Source organism: Nelusetta ayraudi, unplaced genomic scaffold (genome assembly GCF_046127955.1).
Source record: "Nelusetta ayraudi isolate G7.1 ecotype Tasmania unplaced genomic scaffold, CSIRO-AGI_Nayr_v1 ptg000007l, whole genome shotgun sequence".
In the NCBI taxonomy this organism is placed as follows: domain Eukaryota; kingdom Metazoa; phylum Chordata; class Actinopteri; order Tetraodontiformes; family Monacanthidae; genus Nelusetta; species Nelusetta ayraudi.
Window position 1 is genome coordinate 187,501 of NW_027466057.1, and position 27,728 is coordinate 215,228.

The following is a 27,728-nucleotide window of genomic DNA, read 5'->3' on the forward strand; positions in this document are numbered from 1 at the left end:
ATTTGGGCAGAAAACGTGAGAATGCAGGGAAACTGAAACATTAATGAGGTTTATTAACGTAGTTTCAAGTTCGGCGGGCCAGATTAAAAAGCTAAACGGGCCGCATTTGGCTCCAGGGTCGTAGTTTGCATGTGCCTGTCCTAAATTGCTGGTTTTATTATTCAACCCCCCTCAGGTCTGATATAATTGGTGAATTTGAGGGCAACATGGGTGGCGTTTAAAGTCTAATTTGCTCGTTTCACCCGTAACATAACCACCGTCGTCGTTGTCTCCACGTCCTACCGTTATTGCCGTGAGATATTTTGAATATGAAGATGGTTTGTCATGTGCATGGGGGGTAGATGGGACCGGCAAGCAGGAGGCCTGGGGAAGGGCAAAGTGGAGATTTTTTGGATTTAGTGAAAGATCAATGAATGTGAGAGAAGAGGATGCAGTGAGAGTGAGAGTTAGACGGAGGCACGTGATTGGCTGCGGCCAGACCTGGCGAAAACATGAGGTCATGACTATCCGGCTGTAGGACATGGCACTGTGATCCTGTTGTTGTTGTTGTTGTTCCTGAAACATGAACATATGCCACCGATGTGTGTGAATAATATAATTGTTTGGAACTCGCAGGAGTCAAAATCTTCCCACAGTTCTGAACTTCTTCCGCTTGCATAATTTTATTGACCATTGTTTCCGTCTCAGGTGTTCGTTGAGAATTTCCCGATATAAAAAAAGAATAAAGATATTTTCATACCACAGTACATCTTGAGTTAAGATTAAAGATGGCATCTTGAAAAAAATAACCGATGAAACTTCTTGTGTTTAGTGTTGTGCCAAAATAAAAGCATGGATATGTGTAGCCACAATCAGCAACGACACAGACATACTTGATATATGTTATTCCACGGGAAGTCAAAATTCCCAAGGACATTTTTATTTGCAGGGTACTGAAATTGTGAGTTACATGAGTGGACAGACAAATAGACAGACAGTCATACCATTAAAAAAAAAAATGATTTTTTCATAACAATAAAAACAAAAGTCCTTCCAGACAGCCATGCCATACCTCTGAAAAATCACTTTTTTCAAGAATGTTAAATGATTCACCATAAATTCATAAATAATGCACTGGCATATATAGACAATATTGTCAGAACTGAACTTTAAATGGGTCAAGTCTGTGTAAAAGCAAAATGCATACAGTTTTTTTTCTTTTTTTTTAATAAATTATGACTTCATTTTACATTCCTCATCAACCTGGTCCCATTTTTAACAGAACAATATATATTAATTATCAGAACGTGTACAATAAAGTTGCAGCTCAGTTGCTTATGTGAAATAAATGTGGACTCAGACACCAAAATATTATTAAAAAGGTCTGCAGCCATTTCCGTTTAGCAATAAAAAAAAACCAAAAAAAACAAAAAACGAAACAGAACCGACGACCCGAAGCAAATGAAACAACTGATGAGCAACAGAGCACATCTGGATCTTCCGGTAGAAGTGGCTTCTTAAAATTCACATTGAGGAGGAGAAACGTCTCTTCGCACCAAGACGCTGCGGTGAAACTTTTGAAATGAAAACACGCGTGTCCCACAGCCATGAACAGGAGAAACTCTGCCACTGTCTCACGGGTCACATACCTTCAAAAGCTTCATAAACACACGTGGTGTTTGATGACGAAGTATGAAATGCCTTACATCCACTGGGAGCGTTTATGGAATAGAAAATAGGGGGGGCGGGGAAATAAACAGATAAAGTCACTGAAAATAAATAGATGCTGTCTTTTAATGGGCTGATAATATATGCATATTTACATTCAGAGCGGGTCCACTGGTGAGGAGGCGGCCGCAGGATCTGGAGTCCTGATTTCACCCTGAACATCAGAGCAACTGTACAAACAGATCAAAAAGGTGCCATCGAAAGATTCCGCAATTTAAAAACTGCGGATGAAAACCAAAAGGGCGAAACAGAGTTTCTCATCGCGACTGAACGGAGACAACGTTGCCGCGTGGGGAGAGAGATGGCACCAGCAAGTCCTGTTTGACAACAAGTTGCATCTGGCTGCACGTCAGTCATCACCATCATTTGCAGATTTTTTTTGTTTTGTTTTGTTTCTTGTTTCCTCTTGGCCGCTTTGACAGGAAAGTTAAACAAAACAGTGTGTGATTTATTCACTTCTGCAGAATTAGATCTTATCAAAATTCCAAGGATAAAAATGAATTGTTGATTGTGGCAGAGTAGCAGCACTTCCAAAATAAAAGACTCCAACACGTCTACGCAACCGAGGGTCAGAGTTTGAACAGTATTTTTTAGTAAGCTAGCACCATCTGCTGGGCAAAGAGGAAATGACAACGTTACATTGTTGGACCGATTGTCCCGTGATGGCAACATTACTAACTGACACTGTGCAATTGCATGCATTGGTGCGGGTCAATAATGCAACACACACAGAGCGCCAGTGACAGGGAGGAAAGAAGTCTTTCGGGGAGGCTTAGGTGAGACCCGATGTGACGTGACTGGCAGGAGGGCGCATGCATCACTGCACAACACGTTTACAAGAGTTTGAAAGCTCATGCAGCGCTGCAGAGAGGCGGACATTTTGGATTTTACATTTCCCAAAAAAAAACCCTCAAAAATAAATCAAAAGCAGCCATTGTGGAATCCGTGCACGTCACCAGCGTCAAGCTAATTTAGCTGCAGCGTCGCTGTCTCAGAGTTTGGCAGCACAGCAGACAGTTCGGTCTGTGGCCGCTGATCCTCCCAGGGGCTGCCGGAGCTTCTCACTGTCCCATGAGTCCCCCCCACCCCCCCGGACAACTCAAAAGTCTCTGTGTTTGGAGTTTGATTCCCAGAAACCCAAAGTTCATGTGCCTGTTTTGTCATCCCGGTCGTAATCGACGTCCTTTCTTCCAGCTCAGCGCTTCAATCTGACAAAGTTCTGGAGCCGCCTCGTTCTCAACTCCACCCTTAAGACATTCAAACGGCCTTTCAAAGGCGAGTTCGGTCCTGAAGGCGGGTTATCTATGTCCAGATCTCCGTCGGGACCATGGCCTCCTTGGTGCCGACAGAGGGCATGAGGTTCTGCTCGGACAGGAAGTCCAGCGGGAACTGGACCAGGAAGCCGCGGATCTTGCGCAGCTCCTCCTGAGCCCGGGCCTGGTCGGTCTGCGCTAGGCCGGGCTTGGACTGGTACTGCTCCAGCTCAGACATGTTCCTCACCAGCGACGATGGAAGGCACCGGAACACCTGAAAGCAAAGCGGATGTATTGGACTTACACACACAGAAAAAGCCAGTCGAGCAAAATGTCTTTTCCATAAGGGGACAATCGGATGACCAAGATTGTTACTGAAGGTCCCATCTCATGCAGAATTCACTGAGACCACATTGTTTTTTGTCCCCACACACAGCATACCAGAGGTCAAAAAGTGACAGTTTCAGCAGGAAGCCAAAATTAAAGATTTCTTTTTGGGGGGGGGGGGGTCTGCTGTTCTGGGCTCTGGGATCGGAAACCAAGGTAGAGAAGTTGGTCCAACAATGCAGCAGATTTTCCTCAGGTTTCACCCAGTTAGGTCACAGTCGATTCTCTTTAATGGATGATTGATTCATAAACCTGTCCATCTCAAATTATCCTGTCCCTTTGTTTCAGTGACTGGTGCCAAGTGGGCGGCGCTCAAACGGCTGATGTGTTACAGCAGGGCCTTTGTGCTCCGTACTGGAGTCACCGTCTGACACACCAGCCAAACCCTAAGGCCTCGGCAAAAACAATGAAATAAAATCATCGTTACCTTCTCGTAAATGGTGGCGTTGCGGCCGGCCGTGGTCATCCACACTTCCTTGTAGAAGCGGTCGCTGATTGGGTCCGACAGGTCGATGCTGGTGTCAGTGTGACCTCCCAGGATGGTCCTGTGGCAGAGGGAAGGGGAAGACATGAGTCAGTAGCTGCGTTTCCATTACATTTTTTTTTTTTTTTGCAAAATAAAAGCGATATTTCTAAAATTTTCAAGTGCAATTGCGATTTGTAGGTGTTTCCATTGAATGGTGTGAAGCACAGAAGCCGTATGTCAGGTCCTATGAGGCGTAAATGCGGGGGAAAAAAAAAGTGTTTCCATGACACTTTTGCGATATACTTCTATATCGATACATCTGAAAAACCACCTCCCGAGAGCTTAAAAACCTTTTAGCAATATTTGAGAGGTTCTTCCAAGTTTAGGTTTTTCCATGACCAGATTTTTTATTGCGATATTTAGGTTTTGCGCAATTCTAGGGTTAATGGAAACGCAGCTAATAAGCCCTTTAAAAAATAACATGGCTTCTTTATTTTGGTGAAAACTTTTTAGGTTATCACTGATACTTTCAAGATCTCCCTTGTTGGCTTATCAGGACACACACACACACACACACACACACACACACACACACACACACACACACACACACACACACACACACACACACACACACACACACACACACACACCTGAAACACTCGAGGCGAAGCTGCAGTGCGTAGGCTCCGGCTTCGTACTCCTGTCCGTCCATCACCGAGGAAACTTTTTCCGAGTCCTCGACGATGACGGCCACCTCGCTGTCGCGCTTACCCAGCATGCTTCTGTCGTTGATGTTAGCGGAGCCTTGAAACGAAAGGAAAACAACTTAGTCACTGAAGTTATGATTCCCAACTGCTACAATTACAGCCATTCATTCACACAGAAAAAAAGCGAACAGAGAAAAAAAATTCAAGTTTGTTGGTGAAGGTTCACATTCTGCCACCAGAGGGCGTTGTGGAGACGCAATCGGAAAGCCGCTGCTGAATCCACATTTGGATGTGCATAATTTTCGCTGCACACATGGCGAGAGAAAGTCAAGATTTTTTATTATTTTTTTTTTTTGGGGACCCATCACTTCTGAGATGGTGCGGACGCAGACAGAGGCACTCGGCTTTTAATAGCCGCTGGTGAGAGCGAACGTGAGAAAAGAAACGGGCGACAGAAGGCCCGTCGGCGGCAGCAGACTGACCAATGATGACTGTGTTGTCGTCAGCGATGAGCATCTTGCTGTGCACGTAGATGAGCTCCGTCACCAGGCGTCCCTCCAGCTCCGCGTGAGTGCGCAGGCCGGCGAAGGAGATGTAGTTCATCCACTGGTCGTCCACTGGGCCGGGAGAACGCAACAGGGACAGAACATGAGCCAAGACGTCTATTGTGTATTTTTGTTTGTTATCACCACCAGAAGTTCCAGTGAGTTGACTCACTCTCTTTCTTCAGCTGAGAGATGATGGAGTAATCTCCTCGAATCATGGTTCTAAGAGGGGAAGGAAGAAAAAAAATCATCAAAACTAAATATTCCTCATCTTACAGATCCCTTATTGTACTAAATTCAGTTCTCCAATGATAATAATAATTGACATCTGTGACTCATTTCCCAACAAATGAGAGCCGTTGCGCCTTTTGCCCGCTCCACTTTTACATAAGGCAGACGAAAATGCGCAAATCAGGCTCTCTGTGATGTCACAAAGGGCCTTGACATCTGCCCAGAACCTTTCCGTCTCAAACATGTGGAAGGTTTGACAAAGCAAGATGTTAAAACGCAGCCGTTCTGCAGGCGGCTCCAAACTCAGGGTTCATTTTTGTATTTTTATTTTGCTAGTGATCTAAATGGTTTTCTTTCAAGATTATTATTGCAGTAGTAGTAGTATAATAGTGAGATTAAAAAAAAAAAACATATGAAAAGTCTATATAAAAAAAAATAGGAGCTTATTGAAAACAACTACATCCTCGCTTTCTCGTTTCCCTTCCCTCTGACACTTTCACATCTCTCCTTTCTGTTTCACACCCACACACCCTCCGGCGGATCACCTGTAGTTAAAGTGCATGACGGCCTGGATGGCGTTCCCGCCCCCCGTGGTGATGTCTCCCTCGAAGCCGGGCAGCAGAGGGGTCACCACGTACACGCGGTACCTCTTTCCCTCCCTGTGAGGAGAGGCAAAAAAAAGAAATAAAGTTATATAAAAGGCTTCAAGCTGTGCGTGTGAGAGAGAGAGAGAGAGAGGTGAGAACAGGAGACGGACGATCAAAGCGCCGCTCCAGCTTAGAAAGGTTGCGCTGGAAGAAAGAGAGAAAAGGAAAAAAAAGACGAAAAAAAAAAACGACGAGTACTTGTGCGCTCTGATGATCCTTTCGATGATGGCGTCTCCGATCTTGTTGTAGACCGTCTTGTTGTCGGCACAGCTGATGAAGAACTGATTCTGGGCGCAGAGGACAGAGAGTGACACAGAAGTTTAATACTGCAAAACCATCACAGTCACACTCAAAACTGCAGGCAGTTTTTCACAGAGTTTGCAATTAGAGCGGCATTGCTTGGCGTCACGCAGGGAGAGAAATGGCCTGCAGGGGGAGCCAATGCAAGAGGCGCTAAAAACAAAGGATCTGACGTCCTGTCCTTTACCTCGATGTAGATGTAGTGTTTGCTCTTGGCGATGACCTGGATGTAGGCGTTGTGGATGGACTCCTCGTGGTACTTGATGCCCGCCGACCAGTCGGCCGACGACCGCAGCACCTGGCAGACAGGAGAGGTCGTTGAGGCGGCGGCGGTGGCCGAACATTTAGCCTGTTGCTGGCTTGCAAGACAGGAAGGGCACCACAACTTACATAATAAAAGCTTTTAAAATATTTTCAATATGTGTTTTTTGATGACTCTTTTTAACTTGGTTGTTACACCACCTGGTGCCATAAAAAAAAAAAAGTTGTTATGACGCATGAAAAACATCACCTTTGTCATAGGGTGGAGCATTTAAACAAAACTATTATGAAGTATTTCAGGCAATTAGTCATTGATGTGAAAACCTTTAGCGTTATATAAGTTTACTGGGCCAAAGAGAGCTCATTCCTTTTGATTTTCCAGCAGTTTGTTTGGGTTTGTTTTCTTACCTGCACTTTGGCATTGACGCAGTCCGGGACCTGGTACCTCAGCTCGTCTGCGCTGGAGTGAGACTTGGGCAGCAGGAATGGGTAGGACAGGGAGCGGTACTTTGGCTTCATGATCTGCGTGGGCACATTAAGGCCAGAGGTTGGGGGTGAGAGCGGCGATGGGAGGAGAAAGTGATGCCATGGAAAGAGTGACGGTAGTGAGCTGAAGGGGTTTTTCCACTGGTCTTTGCCAAAGAAAGTCAGCGTTTGCTGGCCCATTTTTTTTTGTTTGTTTCAAAGTCCCAGTGTGTGAGACTTAGCCCCATCTAGTGGTCGGAACACACACTGCAGGCAGAGCTGACGTCATTCCCTGAAGATGTACACTTCGGATGACTGCAGGAAGTCTAATCGTTCTTACATCACTGTCAAAAGTATCACAATTTCTGAAACGTATGTTTATTTATTTATCTTTTACTTTACTTGGATTTGACTGTGTTTTCTACCTTGGTGAAGTTCCAGCGCTGAATGAAGTGTCTGGCCACGTCCCGGGCGGCTCTGCCGTGAACCACCGAGGCAATGTCGTGCCAGGGCATTCTGGGAGTTTGGTACCTGTCGATGAAGTCTGCAGGCAGCAGGTGGCGACCCCCGGAGGGCAGGAAGAGCATGACGGTGAAGGAGAGAGGAAGTGATGTAAAAAAATGAAATGAAAAATGAGGATAGGACTTTATTGTGCAAACCTTTACTCTTGGCAAGGCCATGTGTCCTGTTCCAGCGGATTCAGGAGAAGCCCCCCCCCCCCCCCCCCAGTCACACAGTGGTACCAAGAAACATCTAAGGTCTTTCCTATGGAACGTCTAAGTGCCATATTAATGTTCCATAATATGTGGCAGCCCTCTCTTGATGATCTACCCAGGGATTTGATTGTCTTTGTCTTCGCAAATAAGAAAAAAAGATATATATGTATATATATATATATACATATATATATAGATATATAGAAATATACATATATATATATATATATATAGGGTCAGGGAGCCCGTGTTCGAGTCAGACACGTGTGTTTGAGCGTCGCACCATCAAACGGTTTCTCCAGCTGGATCCAGTCCTTGTAGACAAAGTTGCAGTAGTCCTTGCCGTGCCAGAAGCGTGTGTTGCCCTGCAGCTCTCCCACGCCAGTCTTCAGGCTCTGAACCGAGCCGCTCCCTGCGCAAACACAAACGGGTTTTTGTCGAGCCGATAACGTTGGCGAGTCGGCGTTGTCGCACAACGACACGAAAAGACGCACCGGTGCTGTCCACGCTGCTGACGCTGTCGGCGTGCTGCATGGCGTGCTTCTGCAGGTGCTTGTAGAGAGTGAAGCGCGAGCGGCGGTTGCGCCCGATGCCCTTCAGCTTGGGGAGGTCGACCAGGTCGCTGGGCTGCGTCCCCTGTCCGTTGGACACGCCCTTGCTGGGCGGAGCGTTGGTGGAGGCGGCCTTGGGGGGACGGAGGGGGCAGGAAAACTCTCATTGAGCAGTTGCCACAATTCAGCGTCAATCCGCAGAGTCAATATCTGTTGGGATCCTCCAGGAAACATCAACAAGGACCCCAAACTATCAAAATAATAACTTTATAATAGGACTGGGCGATTTTTTTTTCTCTGAAAACTCGATTTTTGATTTAGATTTTTTTGGGTAAAACTACAAAAGACAATGGAATGTAGCAAACAAATTGTCCTATTGGGAATGAAGTACAACTGAAAGATAGTGTAAATCCTCCTTGGGTTTAGTAAAGAGTCAACATTTACAGTCTTCTTGACCAAACAAAGAAGAATCCCTTGGCATTAATGAAGTGAGAGCCTCACTTTCACCAAACTTCACTTGAAAATGAAAATGAACAGGTTCTTCACAAACAAAGATGAAGCTCCCTTGTTTGGGAATAAAGTGAGAACTTAAGAACCAAACACCCTGTCGATAAAGTGACAACCTTAACCTTAACCCAAACATCACTTTCAAAATAAAAGGTTTATCTATCATCTTGAACAACGATGAATGAATAAAGTGCAAAACTTTCACATTTTGTAAAATAGAGGCGCACGGCCCGAAAGCATGCAAGAGGAAAATCGATTTTAAGACCTTTGTTGTTGTTTTTTGAACATTATCTTGACTTATAAATCTGATTTCAATTTAAAGATCGATTAATCGCACAGCCCAGGGTCCAAACATTGCAGGTATAAAGTGGTTCCACTTCTTCTTTCACTTCTCCAGTATTTACAGTAAGTTGAAACTATGGCAGTGAGAAGGGCACGTGTGTGTGTGTGTGTGGATGTGTGTGCACCCCCCATGTCCCCTCTCTGACCTGCTCCAGCGCCACCGAGCGAGTCACACTGCCGACGTCGGTCAGCCGGTGCTCGCGGTCGTCCCAGCGGCCGTACGCCAGGTCGATCCCGCCCACGAAGGCCACCGATTGGTCGATGACCACCACCTTCTCGTGGTGCGCCCACAGGTAGACGGAGGAGGAGACGTGGTCCGGGTGGCGCATCACCTGACATGCCCGAGAGGCAGGGAAGCGTCAAGAAGAAGAAGAAGAAGAAGAAGGCCTTTTTTAATCCAACATTGGCGAAATTTGCATAATTACAGCAACAATACAATAGAAAATAATGGTGATTATATTGATTAAAAAGAAATAATAAAATAAAAATAAAATAAAAATATTAAATGAAGACATAAACGAATGAATAAAAAGATTAAAAGAAAAGTAGGAGGGGCTAATTTGATGATTCACCTTTATGTTGGGGTGAAGGTGCATGAGGGTCCTCTTGCTGTAGCCCGAGTTGATGCCAAGAGCCAGCTCCACCTCCTTGTACAGCATGACAAAGATGCGCACTCCTTGTTGCTATGGACAGGGAAAATAAAAAACAAAAAACAGCATTTACCACACTGGCTTTCGAGTCACTGCAAAGCAGCCAATGGCGTGCCTCCGTCTAGCTAACTCTGCATCCTCTTCTCTCACGCCAGCGAACTCGCTACTCGTGTCACTCCATCCATAAATCTCCTCTCTGCTCTTCCTCCAGGCCTCCTGCTCGTCAGTTCCACCCCCACCATCTTTCAAGCACACACACGTCCAAATCACCATCTCAGTCTGGACTTCATCTCCAAACCATCTCACATTCTCTCCATCGTGGTCACTGGATCTCTGTGCCACGTCCAGCTCCGCCTCCAGTCTTTCCACTCTGCCTGCACAGGCTTCTCCACCTCTCTTTCTGCTCAAAACCTTCCACTTTATTCCTACTGACTGCATAATTCATACCAAGATTTAATTGATACGATAAAAAAATGTATATACATATATATATATATATATATATATATATATATATATATATATATATATATATATATATATATATATGTATATATACACCTCTCATTGATTGTCTCTCGTGCCTCAAAGCGAGAGAGGCTGCTGCACACTCACCGCTTTGCGTTTGAGGGTGCAGTCCAGCCTCCACCTGTTGCCCTCCACCACCGGCCGCTTCAGGAAAATTTCTGGACTCAGCCTGGCAAAACAAAGAAAGAAAGAACGGGAGGAAGAAAGAGAGCAGGAGAGGTTTACATTTCTCATAAAAACGCTCCAAGGCATCACATTACATTTACAGTCATGATTTCCAGTGCTACCTGCAGGATTTTATTGCTCATAAAACACGAGACGAAGCATAAATGAACAGACTCAAATTGGACGGCAAGGAATCTGGTATAGAATAACCAGATCACACTCCTCAGGTCTTCTATGCTTTTCTTTTGCAAATGATAAAGGTGACGCAATGACACATTGTCATTGTTAGTCAGTTCCTGTTGGCGTCCCCCAGCCTGCGTGCCTATTGTCTCCCTTTACGCCACCGCGGAAGCCTCCCTGGTCGAGGACGTGAGCCCCAGCGTAGCGTCTCGGAATCCTCTGCGGCGTCGGTTTGGCCGAGTCATGCGGCAAATTGCACAGTTCCTAAATGCTAAACGATGTTTATTTTCCAACGTGGTCAGAAAATCTGTCTGAGAATAGAAGACAGTGTCTGAGCAGTGTCTTTCTTTAAAAAAAAAAAAAAAAAAAAATTGCTACCTGGCAACTTTTACATGAATTTTCTTCCTTGGTCACATTTTACTGCCCGCCACTTTTATTGTTGCACAAGCATGAAGCAACGAGCTGAACACGTGAGAACCAGAGCAGAGCGACTGCCAGCGGGTTAAAGAGGTGACGGAGGAAACCAGGCGGAGACAGGCGGAGGCCTTCTGACTGCGTCTTCCTAGTACGGGTATGTGTGTGTGTGTGTGTGGCCTGTAATCTGACTCAGTGCTATTGTGCAGGCTGTGAAAGAGCTGTCGCTCATGCATAATGTACAGTGTGTTCACAGGCAGGAGTCCGTCAGAGGGGCGGAGCTGCCACTGTGTTAAGTGTCTGGCTGGACGAGCAAAAGTGTGTGTGTGTGTTCAATCTAAACTCAAACTCTGCAGCAGCACTTTTCTTCCCTTAATATTTTATTTAGAAAAAAAATGGACGTAAATCAAAAATGCTTTATCGAATCTGCAACACGCCTTGCTGTCTTCCCCCTCCGGCAGAGTCACATGACCTTGCTGTGACAAGCCTGGTCAGCTGATCCTTCACAGGTGGCTCTTCCGAGGAAGCTGGAAACACATCAGTGTGGCAAACACTCCCCTCGTGATCGCTCCAAAAGCAACAGTGGGATGGAAAAACAAAGAAACAAAAGTTCAACTCACCACCAGTCCGTGATGAAGATTTCCTCCTTGGCTTCCTCCAAAGCATCGGCCACGTCCTCCATGTAGGTCTTACCATTTACATACCTGCAAAGCAAAATAAACAACAACAACTTTGAGTCTCCAAACACATAAAACGCGGTTTAATGAGCTGCGTGCTTTAAATCTGCCAGAATACACAGAAGAAGCCATAAAAGCCGGCGCTTAAAACTCTATTTATTTATTTTTCTCTCGGGCGTCCTGCCGGACAACACTGTCACACCGATGACTCAGCGACCACACAGTCTGCCAGCTGAGGGGGAAGAAATGCAGCACAGAGAGCGGCAGAAGATGGCAGACTGTGCCGATTGTTCGCTCCTCTGATGGATTTCCATAGTTACCAGTCAGAGGCGGAAAAATAAGCGACGCTGAAAATGTGTCTTTTTTTTGTTTGGTAGAATTCCCTTCTCCGCTCATCTCAATCGTTACTACAACCAGCAGGCAGAGCGACTCCTCAACATGACGCGCATCTATTAGAATAATTCAAATGTAGCTGCACGAGTGAATGCAAATCTTTACTACTTTCTTTTTTTTTTATTTGCTGAGCACGCCAACTATTTTATTTTCACGCTTCCTCCTCCTCCTCCTCCTCGTTACCATTTGGCCGGGATGTTCTCCTCCTCCTGAGCGAACGATCCGAAGCGGTGGTCTCGGAGGAAAGCCCTGCCATGAGTCCGGACGAAGCTCTCGATGCTCTGGCCCCACCAGCGGGCGTGCCGGTAGCTGCTGCACTTGAACACCAGTGTCCTGCGCAAGACGGGAGCGGGAATGCCGGTTTCAGGAACGCCGAGTGAGATTCAACCTGCGCTTGCTTTTTAAATCATCTTTTTGTCTCCGGGGTGATTAAACAGCTGCTTTCACGGGTAATTAACTGTGCAAAACAAGAAGGACTGCATGCGGGCAGACGGTGCTGTCAGTCGCAGGCAGTCGCATTTGGAACAGTGTACCGGCCACAATAAAAAACTATAATACATCTTCAAAATACATCGAAAAAAGTGGCTACCAAGCAGCCAGTTCTGTAACCATAACCATCAGTAATATGCAATGGACCCAACCCACTTTATGTCATTGTCTTGGATCTGTTATGAATTGATTGACTGTTGTTGGTTTTGTTCCTAATAATTAATGTTTTTATTCACTGGGTTTGATCAGTTTGTTTTTTGAATTTTATTCATTATATTTTTTCGTTATTTTGATGATTGTGAACTGCTTTATGGCCGATGTTGACCTCCTTTTAAAGGTATTGTGCCGATGACAACTGGCAGAGCGCCTCCCAATGTAAACCAGCCCCTGGCTGAAATTGGGTGCAATGGCATCCCTGCAAAATGTGGTGCAGTAAACTGTGCACTGTACACCCTTGAAAATGATAAATGAATTGAAATTGAAGAAAAACCTACAGATCTTCAGGATAAAATCAAATTTTAGGCCTTTTTTCATGATTATTTGTTGTTGCACAGTTAAAAATAATACATATTTTATTTACTACTTAAACTCATGCATTCAATATGAAAATGGGCTAAATTTGCATGACTGGACTCCAGCTGAGTAGCTTGATTAATGCATGATTAATCACACAAAAAAAAGATCCTAAGAAAAGGAAGTGTATTTAGCCCTCTGTTTACAGCCTTCCTGCAAAAATGCTTGGATTTAAGCCTCCTGCTCCCTGCTTTGCTGCTGGTGTTGCTGAAAACCTGGGAGAGGTATTAGTGGGTCGTCTGTACCCTTGGTGACATCACAAAGGGCCCATTTCCAAGGCCGGCCTTCGTCAGCATATGTTTATATGCAGTGCAAGTGGGGAAAAAATAAGAAACTGATGAACTTTTCACATTTCTGGGGAGTTCACGCGAGAGACTCGTTACAGTTTGAATGAACGGGGCCTTGAAGGAGCTCCTCGTGAACACCACCAAATGTATGGTTACAGAGGACTGCAGCAACTGGAAGAACAAAAAAAACAAATAAAAAAAAAACAGGGTGAGGGCTGAGTTCACTTTATCTCCGTGCCTACTCACCACCCACACATGAGAAGCATGAGAAGGATGACCGTTGCACACCTGTCGTCTCAGGGGTTTGTGGGAGGATCTACTGGTGCCGGTTCAAAGGAAACTGAATCTACATCGACATCGACATCCGGCTCTTTGGAAAATAAACTTGCGCCGGCATAAAATGTCCCTTCTGGAGCCTCAAACAAAGACCGCGACGCTCACCTGGAGAGGCTGTCAATGCGGACGCCGTGCTTGGTCTCCGTGTCTTTGGAGTCCATCTTGATGGTGAACTCTTTATCCAGCAGCAGCACAAAGGAGATGGCGCCGCTGTCGGGCTTCATGTAGAGCAGGCACGAGTCCTTCACCACCAGCCAGCTACACACACACACACACACACACACACACACACACACACACACACACACACACACACACATACACTTTGTGAAGTCTCTGAATGCGTCGGGTACTTTCTTCTACTTCTTGTCCTTCTTGAAACGACGTGGGAAGAATTGAAACGTGGGGGATGTAGGTGGACGGAATCGAGGCTGAGCTGAAACGTGTGGGATTCTTTTTTGTTTTGCTGTCTTGTGAAAGTAATGAAAAAAAAATAAAACAAAGTAGCTCATATCATGATTTTGGCTGCGGCCAAGAGAGAAGGCAAACAACAGGAAGCAGAGGAAGCGGCGGAACGTTTGCCTCCTTCGGATTGTCTTTGAAAAATTGTGTTTGATTTTTCGCTATGAATCAAAGCTCGTCTTTCGGAAACAAAAATCTGAACTTTACATTGATTCTGAGATGACAACCAAAAAAACAGTAGATCTAAAAACAGCCCCAGCAGTGAAATCTGCAATAAAACAGAGAGTGAAAAGATGGGGGGGGGGGGGGGGGGGGAGCGTGAGACAGGGCGGCGCAGAGGTAACCACACACCGTTTGGACCAGCGGTAGCAGGCCTTGCTTTGACCGCAGCAGTTCATGCCAGGGATGCGATGGCCGCCGGAGCGCTTGTAAATCATCCCCTCCCTGAGAGAAACATCACACCGGGGAGGCTTTTAAAAATAGCGGACGGGACAGCAGGGGAAAGACTGGGTATCATGTAAACAAAAGAAAGAAAGAGAGAAAAGACAGAAAGAAAGAGAGAAAGAAAAGAAATGCTCACAGTCCTTTGGGCCCCAAGTCGTGAATGAAGGAGAGCTGGCCGACGTCGATGAACTCCATCTGGGCAGAGAGGACAGGGAGGGACGGACACGCTGACACTGTGACACACATACCAGCACAACCCGACACCGCCGGCAAACACTCACACTCCCACGCACACACACACACGGCCGCCGACACGCAGAAGCAGGCCACGCCGCTTATTTTCGGACTGTCTCGCCGCGCTGACGTCGCCTCGTCCGGCACGGAAACGTGTCAGAGTGACACAATGTGGCGGAGGCAGCGGCGGCAGCGGCGGCGGCGGCTAAACACGCTGCAAAGGATCTGTAGAGGACCAGTGTGTATGATTAAGCTTGATTTATAAGTTCTCAGACGGTAGAGCGTCCGGCCTTTTTTTCTACCCTTAGGACGGCTCGCAGACTGTATATCGTTAGCCTAATAGCATAATTGCCGAAGTCAATTATTTGGCCAAATTGTGATATCTGCCTAACTTTACCAATGCGCTTGCTAAAAAAATGTGTTTTTTCTTGTTTTCCGAAAACGTTCATATATGACTTAGGCAACTATGCTATTAGGCTAACGATATATGAGTACATATATATATATATATGTATATAGAGCAATAGTCCCTGTGATTGTCTTGCCATGCGCCGCTATTTTTCAAGGAAGCCCATCTGACAGTGACCTAAATACAAAACGTACAGTAAATACCAGGCTTGCCTGAAAAATGTATACACTGGACTTTTAAGTTTTCTAAGTTTTTTAAAAACAACAACAACAACAGCAACGAGTGACTAAGTCGTGGCTGCGGTAGAAGCACCGGTTCCTGGTTTTCGCGTCCTGTTGAGTGTTGTGTGTCGACCCTAAACAGGGTAACGTGCGACGGATAAACAGCGCAATGATTTGTGCAAAACACAACAAGGTTCCACCGGGGGTGAGGAGGAGGCAGCAAAAGGCCTGTGAGTCTTTAACCGGCAGAGAAACATCACCGGGCCATCAGAGGGACGAGCATGAGTGCGGCTCATGTTACACATTTCTGAACTGATTTTCTCATGATTCATTGAGTTGTATTGCGGTGGGAAGGAGGGGGATGGATGGGGATTGGAACAGCGCCACTGATATTGACACAGCGCCCCCAGCTGGCCTGGAGTGGGACTATTGGATTGTGAATAATTCTTGTCGCGATTAGCCAACTGCACAGAATTAAGCTCATCCTTCACTTCTTTCATTTACGACACTTTCAGAAAAACAACACCCCTCTCAGTTTAATGACATCACTTGCAGCCAGCTGGCAGATCAATCCTGCGAGACCACATTGGTGCTGTTCCCCTTCCAAACATGTGGAAGCGCCAACAAAGAGGGTTTATTTTGCAGGAGGCTATAAACACAGGGTTTTAATAGCTTCATGGAAATTCATAGTTTCTTTTTTTGCCTGGGTAACACATCGAATGAGGCTGTTTGGTTTAACAAATCTTTTTTTTTTTTTTTTTTTTTTTTTTAATCAAAAATAGTCATAAATCTGTTTCATACAATAATTTTAACTAAAACCTGAAATTCCGCAGCAGCAGCAGCAGCCACTCGTTAAGACGCAGACGTCGTCCGGTTACTCACCGTGTGGTGATATTTGCGGTACATGGCCATCCTCAGCAGCTTGTTCAAATAGTCCTCCAATTGTTTCTGTGAAGGAAAAAGACACGCACGTGCACACGCGCACACACACACAGTGAGCTGTTTGTGTTCCACCTGCAGCAGCAGCCGTGCCTTCAAGCCGGGACGCCCTCCTGAATAAACAGCAGGAAGTTCCCCCTCCCCAAGCCCAGACAGGAAGCGAGCGCGGACGTACCCTCCGGCTGGACACCTGCTCGTCTCGCACCAGCTCGTCGCCGCCCCCCCTGGGCAGGGAGGGCATCTCCCTCACCTCGCTCTTCCTCACCGTCCTCCTCCTCACTGTGTGGCTGACACAAAGAGACAAAACGTGAAATAATAAGAACAACAAACACATTTTACAAGGACTAAGAACAGTTCAAAGAGATTTTAGGCTTTGAATGTTTGTCTTTTTGTTCAGCCTGAGGGGGAACTGAGAGGTTGCGTTTTTCCACACGTCTCCCCAGGTGTACAAACTTGTAAAACCCTAAACACACACACAGGCTGTATGTTGACTCGCTGTCATGTCTCATGACAGTCAACCATTCATTGATTTAAAAGACTTCATCCTAAGACTTAGTCCTTGAAGACTCACTTGTTTACGACTTTGTAGGCAAAAGTGACAGCTGGTGCAGAGCACAGGAGGAGAGAGAAGCACGACTGGACCAAATCCACTCAATTCATTCTCAGTTTGTTTGTTTGTTTTATTATGCGCCAGCTTTATTTGTGGCTAAAGCTCAGGAGGCATAAGCTAAATTACATCTATGTCCATCTGGATAAGAGCCCACATAAAATGCTTGGAGGCCTTCCAAACTGGACGAGAGACATTCAGACAGTACAGTTGGATATGCTGTTGTTGAGTTTGTGATCGGAGAGGGAGGGGATGGCGGGAAGAGGGTGAGTGGAGGGGGAGGGACTTGGCCTCCAGCGCTCCTCCCCAGAAAATTGCAGGGTTTGTGTAGCTGATGATTGTCAAAACTTTGGGAAAACAAAAGGGTCCTTGTTTGCTTGTGTGTGTGTGTGTGTGTGTGTGTGTGTGTGTGTGTGTGTGTGTGTGTGTGTGTGTGTGTGTGTGTGTGTGTGTGCGTGCGCCTGGGTGTGTGTCTCCCGACCTGCGGGACGGCAGCGGGATCCTCATCAAGGTCTTGTAGGTCTTCAGCTCCCTGTGCAGCTCCATGAAGTGCTTCTCCTTCCTCTTCACCACCCAGGTGAACTCGCCGTGCTTCAGCTCAATCCTAAAGACCGCTGGCAGGGACTGCACGCGTAAACACACACACACACACACACACACACACACACACACACACACACACACACACACACACACACGCAGACAGAAATATGACAAGAATGGTGTCAGGGCGGAAGGACGGTAAAAGCAGCAAACACCAAACCCTGCGTGTAAATAAAAATCACGGCCGGGCGAGAACTTTTTCCGCCCTTCGCACCTTGTTGACGCTCCTGTGCTGCGACAGGTTGAAGCGTTCCTGCGCCGCCGTGAACCTCTCCACCTCCAGGATGCGCGCCGTGATGGGCACGGTGGGCAGGTAGACCCTGGCGTTGGCCTCCTTGAAGCCCACCGTGTCGTAGATGGCGGAAAACGGGATGCGGCAGTCGCCTGGGGAGGGAGAGAGAGAGAGAGGGACGAGCGAGGTTTCAGCACTTTGTTTTGGAGCCTGTGGGCAAGAGGTGTGTGTGTGTGTGTGTGTGTGTGTGTGTGTGTGTGTGTGTGTGTGTGTGTGTGAGAGTCTGTTTTCTTCTGGTTTGCAGCATTGGGCCGTTGTGTGAGAATTTTAAGGCCCGACATTAAACCCATTTCAAGACCTTTGTTCTTCATCCCACAGCTGTTTTAAATCAGGCATCAGTGCTGGAAGGTCGATGGACGACTGGATAGGAATTCTTTTTTCTTCTTGAGCCAGTTCAGTTACACAAAGGCCAATGACGCAGCAGCCATCAGCCAGTGACACGGAGACACATTAAAGCCAGAGTCACAATACCAGCGATATTTTGACACTATATATTGTGTTATACATTTACATCCTCATTTTCCATCCAAGACACCCTGGTGTCCCCCTGGTGGACAGCATGATTCGTTTTTCAAAAGCAGTGCAGCACATTTAGCCCTCTGTTTACAGCCTCCTCCAAGAAACCTTCTTCAATTCGAGTCAGCTTTTAGACTCTGCTTGGGGCGGAGCCAAAAGCTGACTGTGGGTGTGGCTACTAGCAAGGTGCACCTAACAGAGCTCTTTGTGACATCACAAAGGGCATTTGATTTTTCTCATTTCTGCGGTCATAGATGTTAGAGACATGTTTGAATGACTGTAAAATGAATGCTGCATAATATATGTAGTATAATACATAATATTATATTATATGGATATAAGACATATAATATTCATATTATATGTATATTATAATCTATGCATATATAATATCAAGCCTTATATATATATATGGTATATATATATAAAGTTTATGCATGTACACATTAAATAATGTACCAACAATATTCACTAAATTTTTCTTATTTAATTAGTATTAAAAATTGGTTTACCTCCATTGGTCCTTCATTTACTTTGGTATTTGTTGTCTAGTTCTACTGATATTATACTCCCCATGATATTTTGAGAGCTCACCCAAGGCGCTGACATCGTAGTCGGTCTCCTCCCCCTCGTCGAAGTCCAGCTCTCGGGTGTCCAGGCTCTCCACCAGGTCGGCCATGGCAATCTTGACGTCGGGCTCGTCCGAGGTGGCTGAGTCCAGGTCTAATTTCACCAGGTTCAGGCTACTGGTTGTGGGCGGGGCCTTGCCCAGCATGCTTAGCAGTTAGCCCCCGGAGCAGGGCAGGCCTGGCGGAGGGGAGACATTGACTGCGTTAGTTCCCACTGTGGGATTGGCTGCACGGGAGCCACTTTTAACGAACACGGCGCCAGGATCAGAAGTCAAGGAGACGTTGTTTGTCTTGATCGATTTCAACTTGGTACTTCAGATTGGCTAACACAGCAGCCCGACCGGTTGGAGCGCTTCTTCGCACCGACTCTGATGCCAAGATAAAGCCAACCACCGCTGGAAAAGAGGATCCGTTGAAGCGCTGAATCATTTGCAATTTTCACTCCCATGATTCTTCACTGAAGGATTTTCGGCATTACCCAACCCGTGAACGCCCACCCGCCACCGCCCGTCCTCTCACCCCTCTATCTGGTCGGAGTTGGGATTCTGCTGGTAAAAAGACGCATCCGAATTTACGCCGTCTTTGAGCAAACTTTGAGTATGGCCGTGATGTAATTGCTCATCACCCATTTAAAACAAATTACAAACAAATCGACGTCATAATGACAAACAAATCACATTATAAGCTTGCAAACTGGAAAATGAATAATAGTTGTCCTTTCAAAGGGCCCAACAACAGAATAAACCAATTATCTAAAACAAATAACGGGAAACAGTGGAAAAATAAGGCCCACAGAGAAAGAAAGCGATCAAGCCGAAGAGGAGCGTTGCACCAGAGGTGATAATTCATTCATTCATTCATTTTCTATACCGCTTCTTCCTGAGATCAGGGTCACGGTCTTCGTATTTATTTCCACCTGGAAGTCATTAAGAGTCGCAAACTCACACTTTTCACTCTAATTAATGTTTGGAATCGAAAAAAAAAAACATCACCCTATTGGAAAATAGAAGGAACAAAATAATTGCTTACACACAGGCACCTCACATGCAAATATTTGCACTCTGCAGCAAATCCATGACAGTTGCACTGTGTACTGAAACACATCGCGCTGAGGGCTGTGTGTGCATGCAATGGAGAAACTCGAAGGCTTAACTTTGGCAGATTAACGCAAAGACGACATGAAAATAAATAAATAATGAAAAACCTGTTCCACCAGTTGGAGAAACACGGCAACGCAAGAAGCTACAGCTGCACTGGGACACTGTTGCACGGAGAGAAACAAGGTTAAATGGAAGTAATAGAATAAAAACACTGCATCTACTGTTTCTTGTCAAACGTCACGCGATCTTCCAATCCAAAGAGACGGTGTGGGTGCAGGGAGGGGAGCGCAGCTGCACGGAGCACTGACGGCTGCGCAGCTCTTTCTATTGGAGACATAGAGCCTTTAAAGTAACGCTGTTTAGTTAATTTACCTTGAAAACAGAGTGTCAACTAAAGACAAATACATTTAGTGATGCATCAACTTCTAAAAGGGATAACATCTGCAGAAGAAGTGGAGGGAAGAACTTCAAGCAGGAGCCAAGAAAAGGTTACAAGTGCAGCAACTGTGGGGGAGTTAACTGGTATGTCAGGCTCCCCACCTACCCTTACAAGTTCTGAGAAAACCTGCCTTCATGGTAAAAGGAAAAAAAAGACAGTTAATAGTGGTAAATAAAGTGTAAAACCATTATGGAATCGGGAACTAAAGGGTAGAAATGTCGACTTTAATGTCCTGACTGCATAGCTAGCAGTCAAGTAAACAGTAATGTCAAGTCGACGGGGGGTGAAATTATCCCCTGCGTGTCTTTGTCTGCTGCCGCACAGTCGACACACGTGCATCTCTGCCAACAGGCTCCAGTTTAAACAACACCTGACACATCGCACGCCGTCAGCGCTGACTTCATGTCTGTGCGTTTCCTGTGAAACGGCTCCACTCACTTTCCCAGACTTCAAACCGTAGAGACTTCTAGCCGTATTAGAAATGTATAATTGATTACCGACTTTGTGCCTCTGGCTAATTACACTGAGTGCCGATTCTGAAACTTTAAATCATCCAACTGGCAACGGTGTGGTAGAAAACAAATAAACTAAAAAGCACAGTTTGGTAGTTCAAAGGAAAAGATTTTCAAGACTATTCATAAAATCAGAGTTGTTGTATTCCAAAGTGGGGTGCTTGTGCTTTTGCTGAGTCAGCCTTGCCTAGGTTTGCACGTTCCAATGTGGCAGGACAACATCTGCCACAACAGTAAATAAAGATGTGGCACATAGCCCATATACACAATATATAGACAAGAGCAGTGGCAGACCAGCGTTCATAATATCAAAGATAATTGCACAGCAGCGCCACCCACGCATAGCATCCGTATCTCCACCGTGATATTTTTGGCGTATCTTTCTATAAATAACGGTGCCACTTGAATGTTGTGATCTGCTCGGCCATTCAACCATCACTGCACGAGTCGAACAGCATGGCCACGCAATCAACACGCTAAGACGTGTTTACCATATTGGCATTTTTACACAGCAGTCTCCATGAGTTTCGTGTGTCGTTTGCCACTTCTGACTGGGATCTGATGTCCAAAAACAAAAACCCTTTTGTAATAAGTCACCAAAAATCTACAATGCTGGGTGAAACTGACTAATGCGCACTCACACGCACACAAAAAGTTCACAAATCAACTGAGAAAAATGCATCATCTTTGGCAAAAACACGGAATGGCTCCACGTCATTGGCTGAACTCTTGCGGGCGGGCGGAGCAACCTTGGACTCCTGAAGAAGTATTTACGACGGCGCAGACCCCCCCCCCCACCACCAAAAATACCCCATGACCCCGACCGCTTTGGCCTGACTGAAGCTGGGAGGCGACCCTGAAACGTGAACTATGCCCCAAGGCCAACTTTTGCACATTACTCCAACGCATTGAACAATGCGCCACTCACTTTTCCTCGGCGTGCAACCTGAAGGCAGCACAGGAGGACAATGATGCCGACGTAATGGAATGAGCCGTTCGACGGCGTTATCAGTCCAAAGAGAGAAATGTTTCCTGTTTCCTTCCCCCGCCCCCCGTCGCCATGGTGAGAGTTTTGGTTTAGGACACCAGCGAGCGGGCCTCTTGTGTGAAATATCAACAGAAGCAGCCGCTTGGCTTGTATCCTTTTTAAAATGTCAACGACTTGGAGTCAACAGATTGCGAAATCAGTGATGAAGAAATGGAAGAAGTGGGAAAAGCTGCTGGGTGAAGTGAGTCTGGCAGCGGGGGAACTAAAAATGATTGTGACAGCAAACGTAGGCTCTTATTAACTTTGCTTTTGTGTGCCAAACCTGCAGCACTTGGACAGACTTTGAGAAAACACAGACATTTTTATAATGTTGCTCATTCAGAATGAGGCCAAAATCATTAGTGGGAATCAACGTTGTTTCCCTGAGATGTCATTGAACTTTAATGCGAAGATGAGACATTAAATTCTGGGGTTCTAAATGCTTCAATAAACAGATGAAAGGAGCATTAATTAAGCATTTTAAGGCCAGTAGAACAATACATAAGCTTGTCAAGTTGGGAAAGGGGATACCGTTGTTAACTTTACAGTAAAGTTTAACAGATAATTGAACATCCCAGTGTCTCACGGGTTTAGCTTAGCTTAGCATAACTTGGCAATTATCTTCCTTGTTGGACAAAGAATAAGAAAACCTTTGTGCTTGTATGTCCAAAAAAAATCTATGAGTTAAATGAGTCGTATTATCCTGCATGAAACCATGAATCATGAATCCTGTGAGCCATTGAACTGTCAAGCTGTAAAATATAATTATTGGCCCAATCAATCACGGTTTCTTCAGAAGGTGAGGTGACTCCCTGGACACATAAAGGCGTTTGCCAACTTTACTCACCACGACTTTGTCAGATAACGGTTGGAGAGCTTTATCCAGCCTGGTACGGACATTTAATAATTGATGCAGTTCCACGAGGCTAATCTGCGATCAATTCTGCATTCAGCTGGCATCACAGTAGCTGCTAGAATTGTTGGCGCACGACGACGGAATTTTGCCCTCTTTCATGTTTTTTCGACACAATTTTGCTCAATCAATTTTGTGCAAGATGCAAGAGGCTTCTTCTACTGCCTGTATCCCACTGGAGTGAACGTCTAAAACACGTTCAAAAATACATATACTGTGTAAAAATGAAAAACTGTGAACACACTGAGCATTCTTTTCCATAACAGTGGAGACGCTGTCACCAATTATTAGATAAAAAAAAAAAAAAAAAAAAAAAACACACTGTGAGATGAACCGTCTATTCCTGGATGTGCGATAACAAAACTTGGCACTCCGAGGAGACAGTTGACGCCTCGCAGCGCACTAACCATTGCATGATGTACTGTATACAAACATCCTCTTTGCACAACTCTTACACTGCAACATGCTTTACATGGAAAGAAAGGATAAAAAAAAAAAAATTGTTTGGCGTTTGCGGACCGAGCGGTGCCAAGCTCCTCGTGGCGCAGATGGTACGAGCGAGGAGAGAGAGAGGCAGAGAGAGAGAGAGAGAAGACGGGGGGAGGATCGGCTGCAGCGGCAACAAGAGAGGTCTGTGACACCTCTTCTTCTCGGCCCACACTAAAGCTGCCTATTATCTAATCCTTTGCACCGCATATAGGAAGGATGCTAGCGTTGCCGCGGAGCGAGACGTTTATAGTAGAGTATAGACGGGAGGGTGGGGGAGGAAGAGTTTGGGGAGGGTGAGGGCAGCGATGGCCGTCACTTTGCATTAACACACAAGGCATCATTGTGGTGGCGGGAACAGTTTCCTCTCTCGGCCACCGTCGGAGCCAAATGCCTGACTCAGCCCAGAGAGAGCTGAGCAAGAGACTGGAAGTCGCCACAGTAGAGCTCTGAAGACCGACCTCGGACCGGCCTCGGTTACGGCTCAGGACGGAGCTGCAGGACTTGTTTGGCCGGTGTTTTGAAAGTCTGGAGCTGAAGGTTCCAGATGTTCCATTTATCCATCCATCCACTATACCCCAGGGCTGTACGCTTTCTTTTTTCAGTGTTAGCACTAATTCTAGCAAGTTAAAAAAAAAATAATTTAGTAGCGTAAAGAAAAATTTTTGTAAAATTAATTTCAACCAGGAAATGTAGTTCTTAAATAGTTGAATTGAAATGGATAGTATACACGTAGAACTACAACTCCCATGGAGCAGTTCTCCCAACGACAGATGTTTACTTGTACAAGTCAAAAGTAATGCTAGTTTTCCCACTTCATGATCGTGTTCATGATGCCTGCCAAGTCTGACGCTTCCCTTGTGATTTTGAGGGGACCGAAGGCGGAGCCAGCACCTCACTGCGGGTGCTGTCACCAACCTTTGAGAGGTATGAGTCCTCTTGTGATGTCACAGAGGGCCGACATCCACAACTGCACGTTTTAGCTTGCATGAAGGGCGGAGCAGGCAAGAAGTAAAGATACAGACTTTCCTCAGTTCACGGACAGGATAAAGACATCCTGTTAGTGAGGAACACGACCTTTAAGACTTCAAACGTCACAAAAAATTCACCGGCGACTTTGACTGATGGATCTCTGAAGTTTCACGACTTGGCACATGATTTGGACCTTTGTAAAAGGCTGAGAAGTGTAAACAGTGGACAGCCAGGGCCTCACCTTAGGAAATACCAACTTTGTCACGATCCGGCTAGTGTTCTGCGGCCTGTGCAGAGAGCCCTTCACACTAGGAAAGTTAAACATTACTGACTGCTGCGCTTCAGCTTCAACTTATTCACTAGGGGGTTACGGCTGAGGTAGCGGCGTCAGGATCGATTGGAAGACAAACCCTGCACGGCGGGTCTGGACTGCAAGTCATGAGCTACAGAAGCAATAACCTGTATTGAAGAAAGAAAAATCCCAATAAACGCAAACACACAGCTCTCTTTTGAAGCTGCAGCTGTGGACTGGCACAGGAAGAGTCCACATCTGGAAAATTTTACAGAAGTGATCCGGCTGGCCAAGCTAAAATTATTTCTAAATCCTCCCTGGAAAGCAATGAAAGTGCTGCAAAAAAAAAAAAAGTTACACCCCTCCTCTCTCTCCCCCCCTCTAATTCTTGGGTTACGTAACAGTGGGTCTTGGCCTAAAGAGCAGTAGGTGGTACTGGCCTAAAAGCCAAAGAGAGAGAGAGCGATGAAGGTTAATGATTGACGCCCGTCAGCCAACCCTGCAGTTTAGCCCCACGTGGAAAAAAAAATAGATACACGACAAATGCAAATTGACAGCAATTATCTTTACTTTATGCCCTGTGGGTGATAACATTAAAAAAAAAAAAAAATTTAAAAAGCTGAGGAGGTGTCGCTGCGTGGAGTGGAGGAGCACTCTGAATGCCAGAGGTCACAATCCAGCGTATCAGTTACACACAGACAACAACGGTGAGACGAAAGCTGAACAACAAAGTATAAACCTTCTGCACATCACATTCCTGGCTTCACAAGGAGGCGTGTGCACAGCAGGGTGACACATACACACTTGGGTTTGGTGTCATACAATAAGGAGATGAGGGGGAAACACATAACTTGTTGCAGCGGATCATGCATGATTCAAGACAATGAGAGAGAAAAAAAATATTAAGAAATATTCTACAAAATAAAAGCACACAAACTTCTCGGATCTGCCTCAGCAGCTGTTTGACATGTTACACAACATGTGTTTGCCAGTTACCTATGACACCCCGCACCCCGGCCACTCCCATACAAACTCACTCACTCACACTCACACACACACACACCACCCCATCCACCTTCACCTTACCTCACCCCCACCCCGCCCAAGCCCATCCCGTTGACGCAGACCTTTCCACGGGAGGGAGACGCCACCAACCTGCTCCGTTTGTGGACGTTCAGCCCACATGTTGGACGCTTTCTTTAAAACTGCTCGACCGGATTCTTGGTCTGTCAGCGGCGCGGCAAGAAGACAAAACGCGGAATCACTTTGAGAGAGGTGGAAGAAATGTTAGCGGCAGCTGCTGCGTCCAGTCCAGTCCCGTCCCGTCCCGAAGCCTCCACGTCCGACAGCGTCGGCGCGCAAAGCTCAGATGAAATAAAGCCGAGACAGAAACAACTCACTGGGAAAACTCTCTCGCAACTCCTCGGGAAGGGAGAGGCCTCTGCGGCTCGTCGGCCAATCACAGGCGAGGGCTCCCTCCCACCGGCGTCTCTCGTTGGTTGGCCAGAAGAAGTTGGCTGGAGGTGGGAGGAGATTGCCCAGAGGAAGAAGACACTGACACCGCCTGTTATCTCGTCCTTCTGCCCCAGTCTGGATGTATGTTTGTGTGTTTTCGGGGTAAACTTTAAGGTGTGTGCTGAAATTGACCGGTGTCTAGACGTCACATCCGGCCTGAATACATTTTTGAGCAAATATGTAAACAAGTAGTTAACTGAAATCGGATGTTCCGCAAGTCTGTTTAGCTTAGTTTTGAAGTTCGTTGTTGTTGTTTTTTTTTTGTTTTTTTTTTTAACACGAAATGCGATTTTTGTGTGTGTGTGTTCATACTGTGAAACCCCTCACCAGTTACGTAACGCTCATTCTTATTTCACACCTGCAAAACGCCAAACCATTCACAGTCCAGGAGCCACAACCAGTTTAAGCGCGGACTCACAAGCGAGCTCTCCCTCCATCTTGTGGCCATACGCGCTAACTGCAGCACCAAAGCGGGGAAATAAAACAAAAGAGACGCTCTGTCCAGATACGTCTTCCCCCTTGCTGAGCCGTGGAAGGCTTGTCCCAGCTGGCACCAGCACCGCTAGATTACTGCTGGATAGAGATCTCAAGTGTGATACACTGTCAGGAATGTCATGATCAGCTGCACTTGGGGACTTTAAACTGCACTCGATACCACTCCCCGCGAGCATAGGGTGGCGGACAAACGCTCACCCTGGGTTCAACCAAGTTTATGTGTTTTTTTTGTTTGTTTTTTTTTCGAACGGAAATGGTAAAAATGCATGTTTACATTTGTAAACACTACATGTGTTGCTTGTACAGAGCCCAGAAGTTGACCTCAAAGTAACTGTGCTGGCACTCTGATTCCTATTACACACATATAAATAAATACAAAGATGTTTCCACCAATTTATAGACCAAAGAGGAAAAATATCACCCATTACGGAGTCACTATCACATTTCAGTCCAGATCTGTTGCCATCCCCCCCCCCCCCCCCCCCCCATGGACTGTGAAATGGTCCAATTTTGACAATTTGCCTGTAAATACCCGGCCGTTCGGCTCGTTACCTGGTGTGTTTACCATTATTACAGTTGGAATAACAACAGCACCTCGGAAATCTTACATAATATCAACAAAGAGATAAACACGGACAGGCAGACACAGTTGGATACATACCAGGTGTTACATCAAAAGGAGACACACAGCTGTCCACCTCGACTTCTCTACACATGTGAGCGGTCACTCACCTCACCTGTCTTACACACACACACACACACACATTTTTAGATACATGTACAAAAAAAACCCCATCATGACTGAGTGGCAATAAACATAATGGTGCCCAGTGTGGACACA

General features: G+C 46.0%; 1 protein-coding gene across 1 annotated transcript; it reads right to left on the reverse strand.

Moving 5' to 3' along the window:
• Window positions 1-869: 869 nt before the first annotated feature.
• On the reverse strand, window positions 870-26,218 carry pld1a (phospholipase D1a). The gene is made up of 26 exons (XM_076017638.1): window positions 26,033-26,218; window positions 19,102-19,314; window positions 17,914-18,083; window positions 17,578-17,720; window positions 16,665-16,776; window positions 16,433-16,498; window positions 14,823-14,881; window positions 14,594-14,686; window positions 13,886-14,038; window positions 12,279-12,428; window positions 11,646-11,729; window positions 10,354-10,435; window positions 9,661-9,771; window positions 9,235-9,420; window positions 8,183-8,372; window positions 7,972-8,100; window positions 7,398-7,516; window positions 6,916-7,029; window positions 6,434-6,544; window positions 6,145-6,233; window positions 5,845-5,958; window positions 5,241-5,290; window positions 5,006-5,140; window positions 4,467-4,620; window positions 3,775-3,892; window positions 870-3,234 (listed from the first exon to the last, which is right to left on the reverse strand). Exons 2-26 carry the CDS (start codon window positions 19,280-19,282, stop codon window positions 3,010-3,012), a joined length of 3,138 nt encoding a protein of 1,045 aa, XP_075873753.1. The 5' UTR covers window positions 19,283-19,314; window positions 26,033-26,218; the 3' UTR covers window positions 870-3,009.
• Between the last annotated feature and the right edge of the window lie 1,510 nt (window positions 26,219-27,728).

Bases quoted from the DNA above. Each gene is read 5' to 3' on its own strand.
- pld1a (XM_076017638.1), bottom strand. From the start codon at position 19,282: ATGCTGGGCAAGGCCCCGCCCACAACCAGTAGCCTGAACCTGGTGAAA. The intron at 8,101-8,182 runs GTGCGTCTTTTC...GTGTTTGCGCAG, and splicing joins CAGCAGCGTGGACAGCACCG to GGAGCGGCTCGGTTCAGAGC. The intron at 7,030-7,397 runs GTAGAAAACACA...GTGCCCACGCAG, and splicing joins AGCGCTGGAACTTCACCAAG to ATCATGAAGCCAAAGTACCG.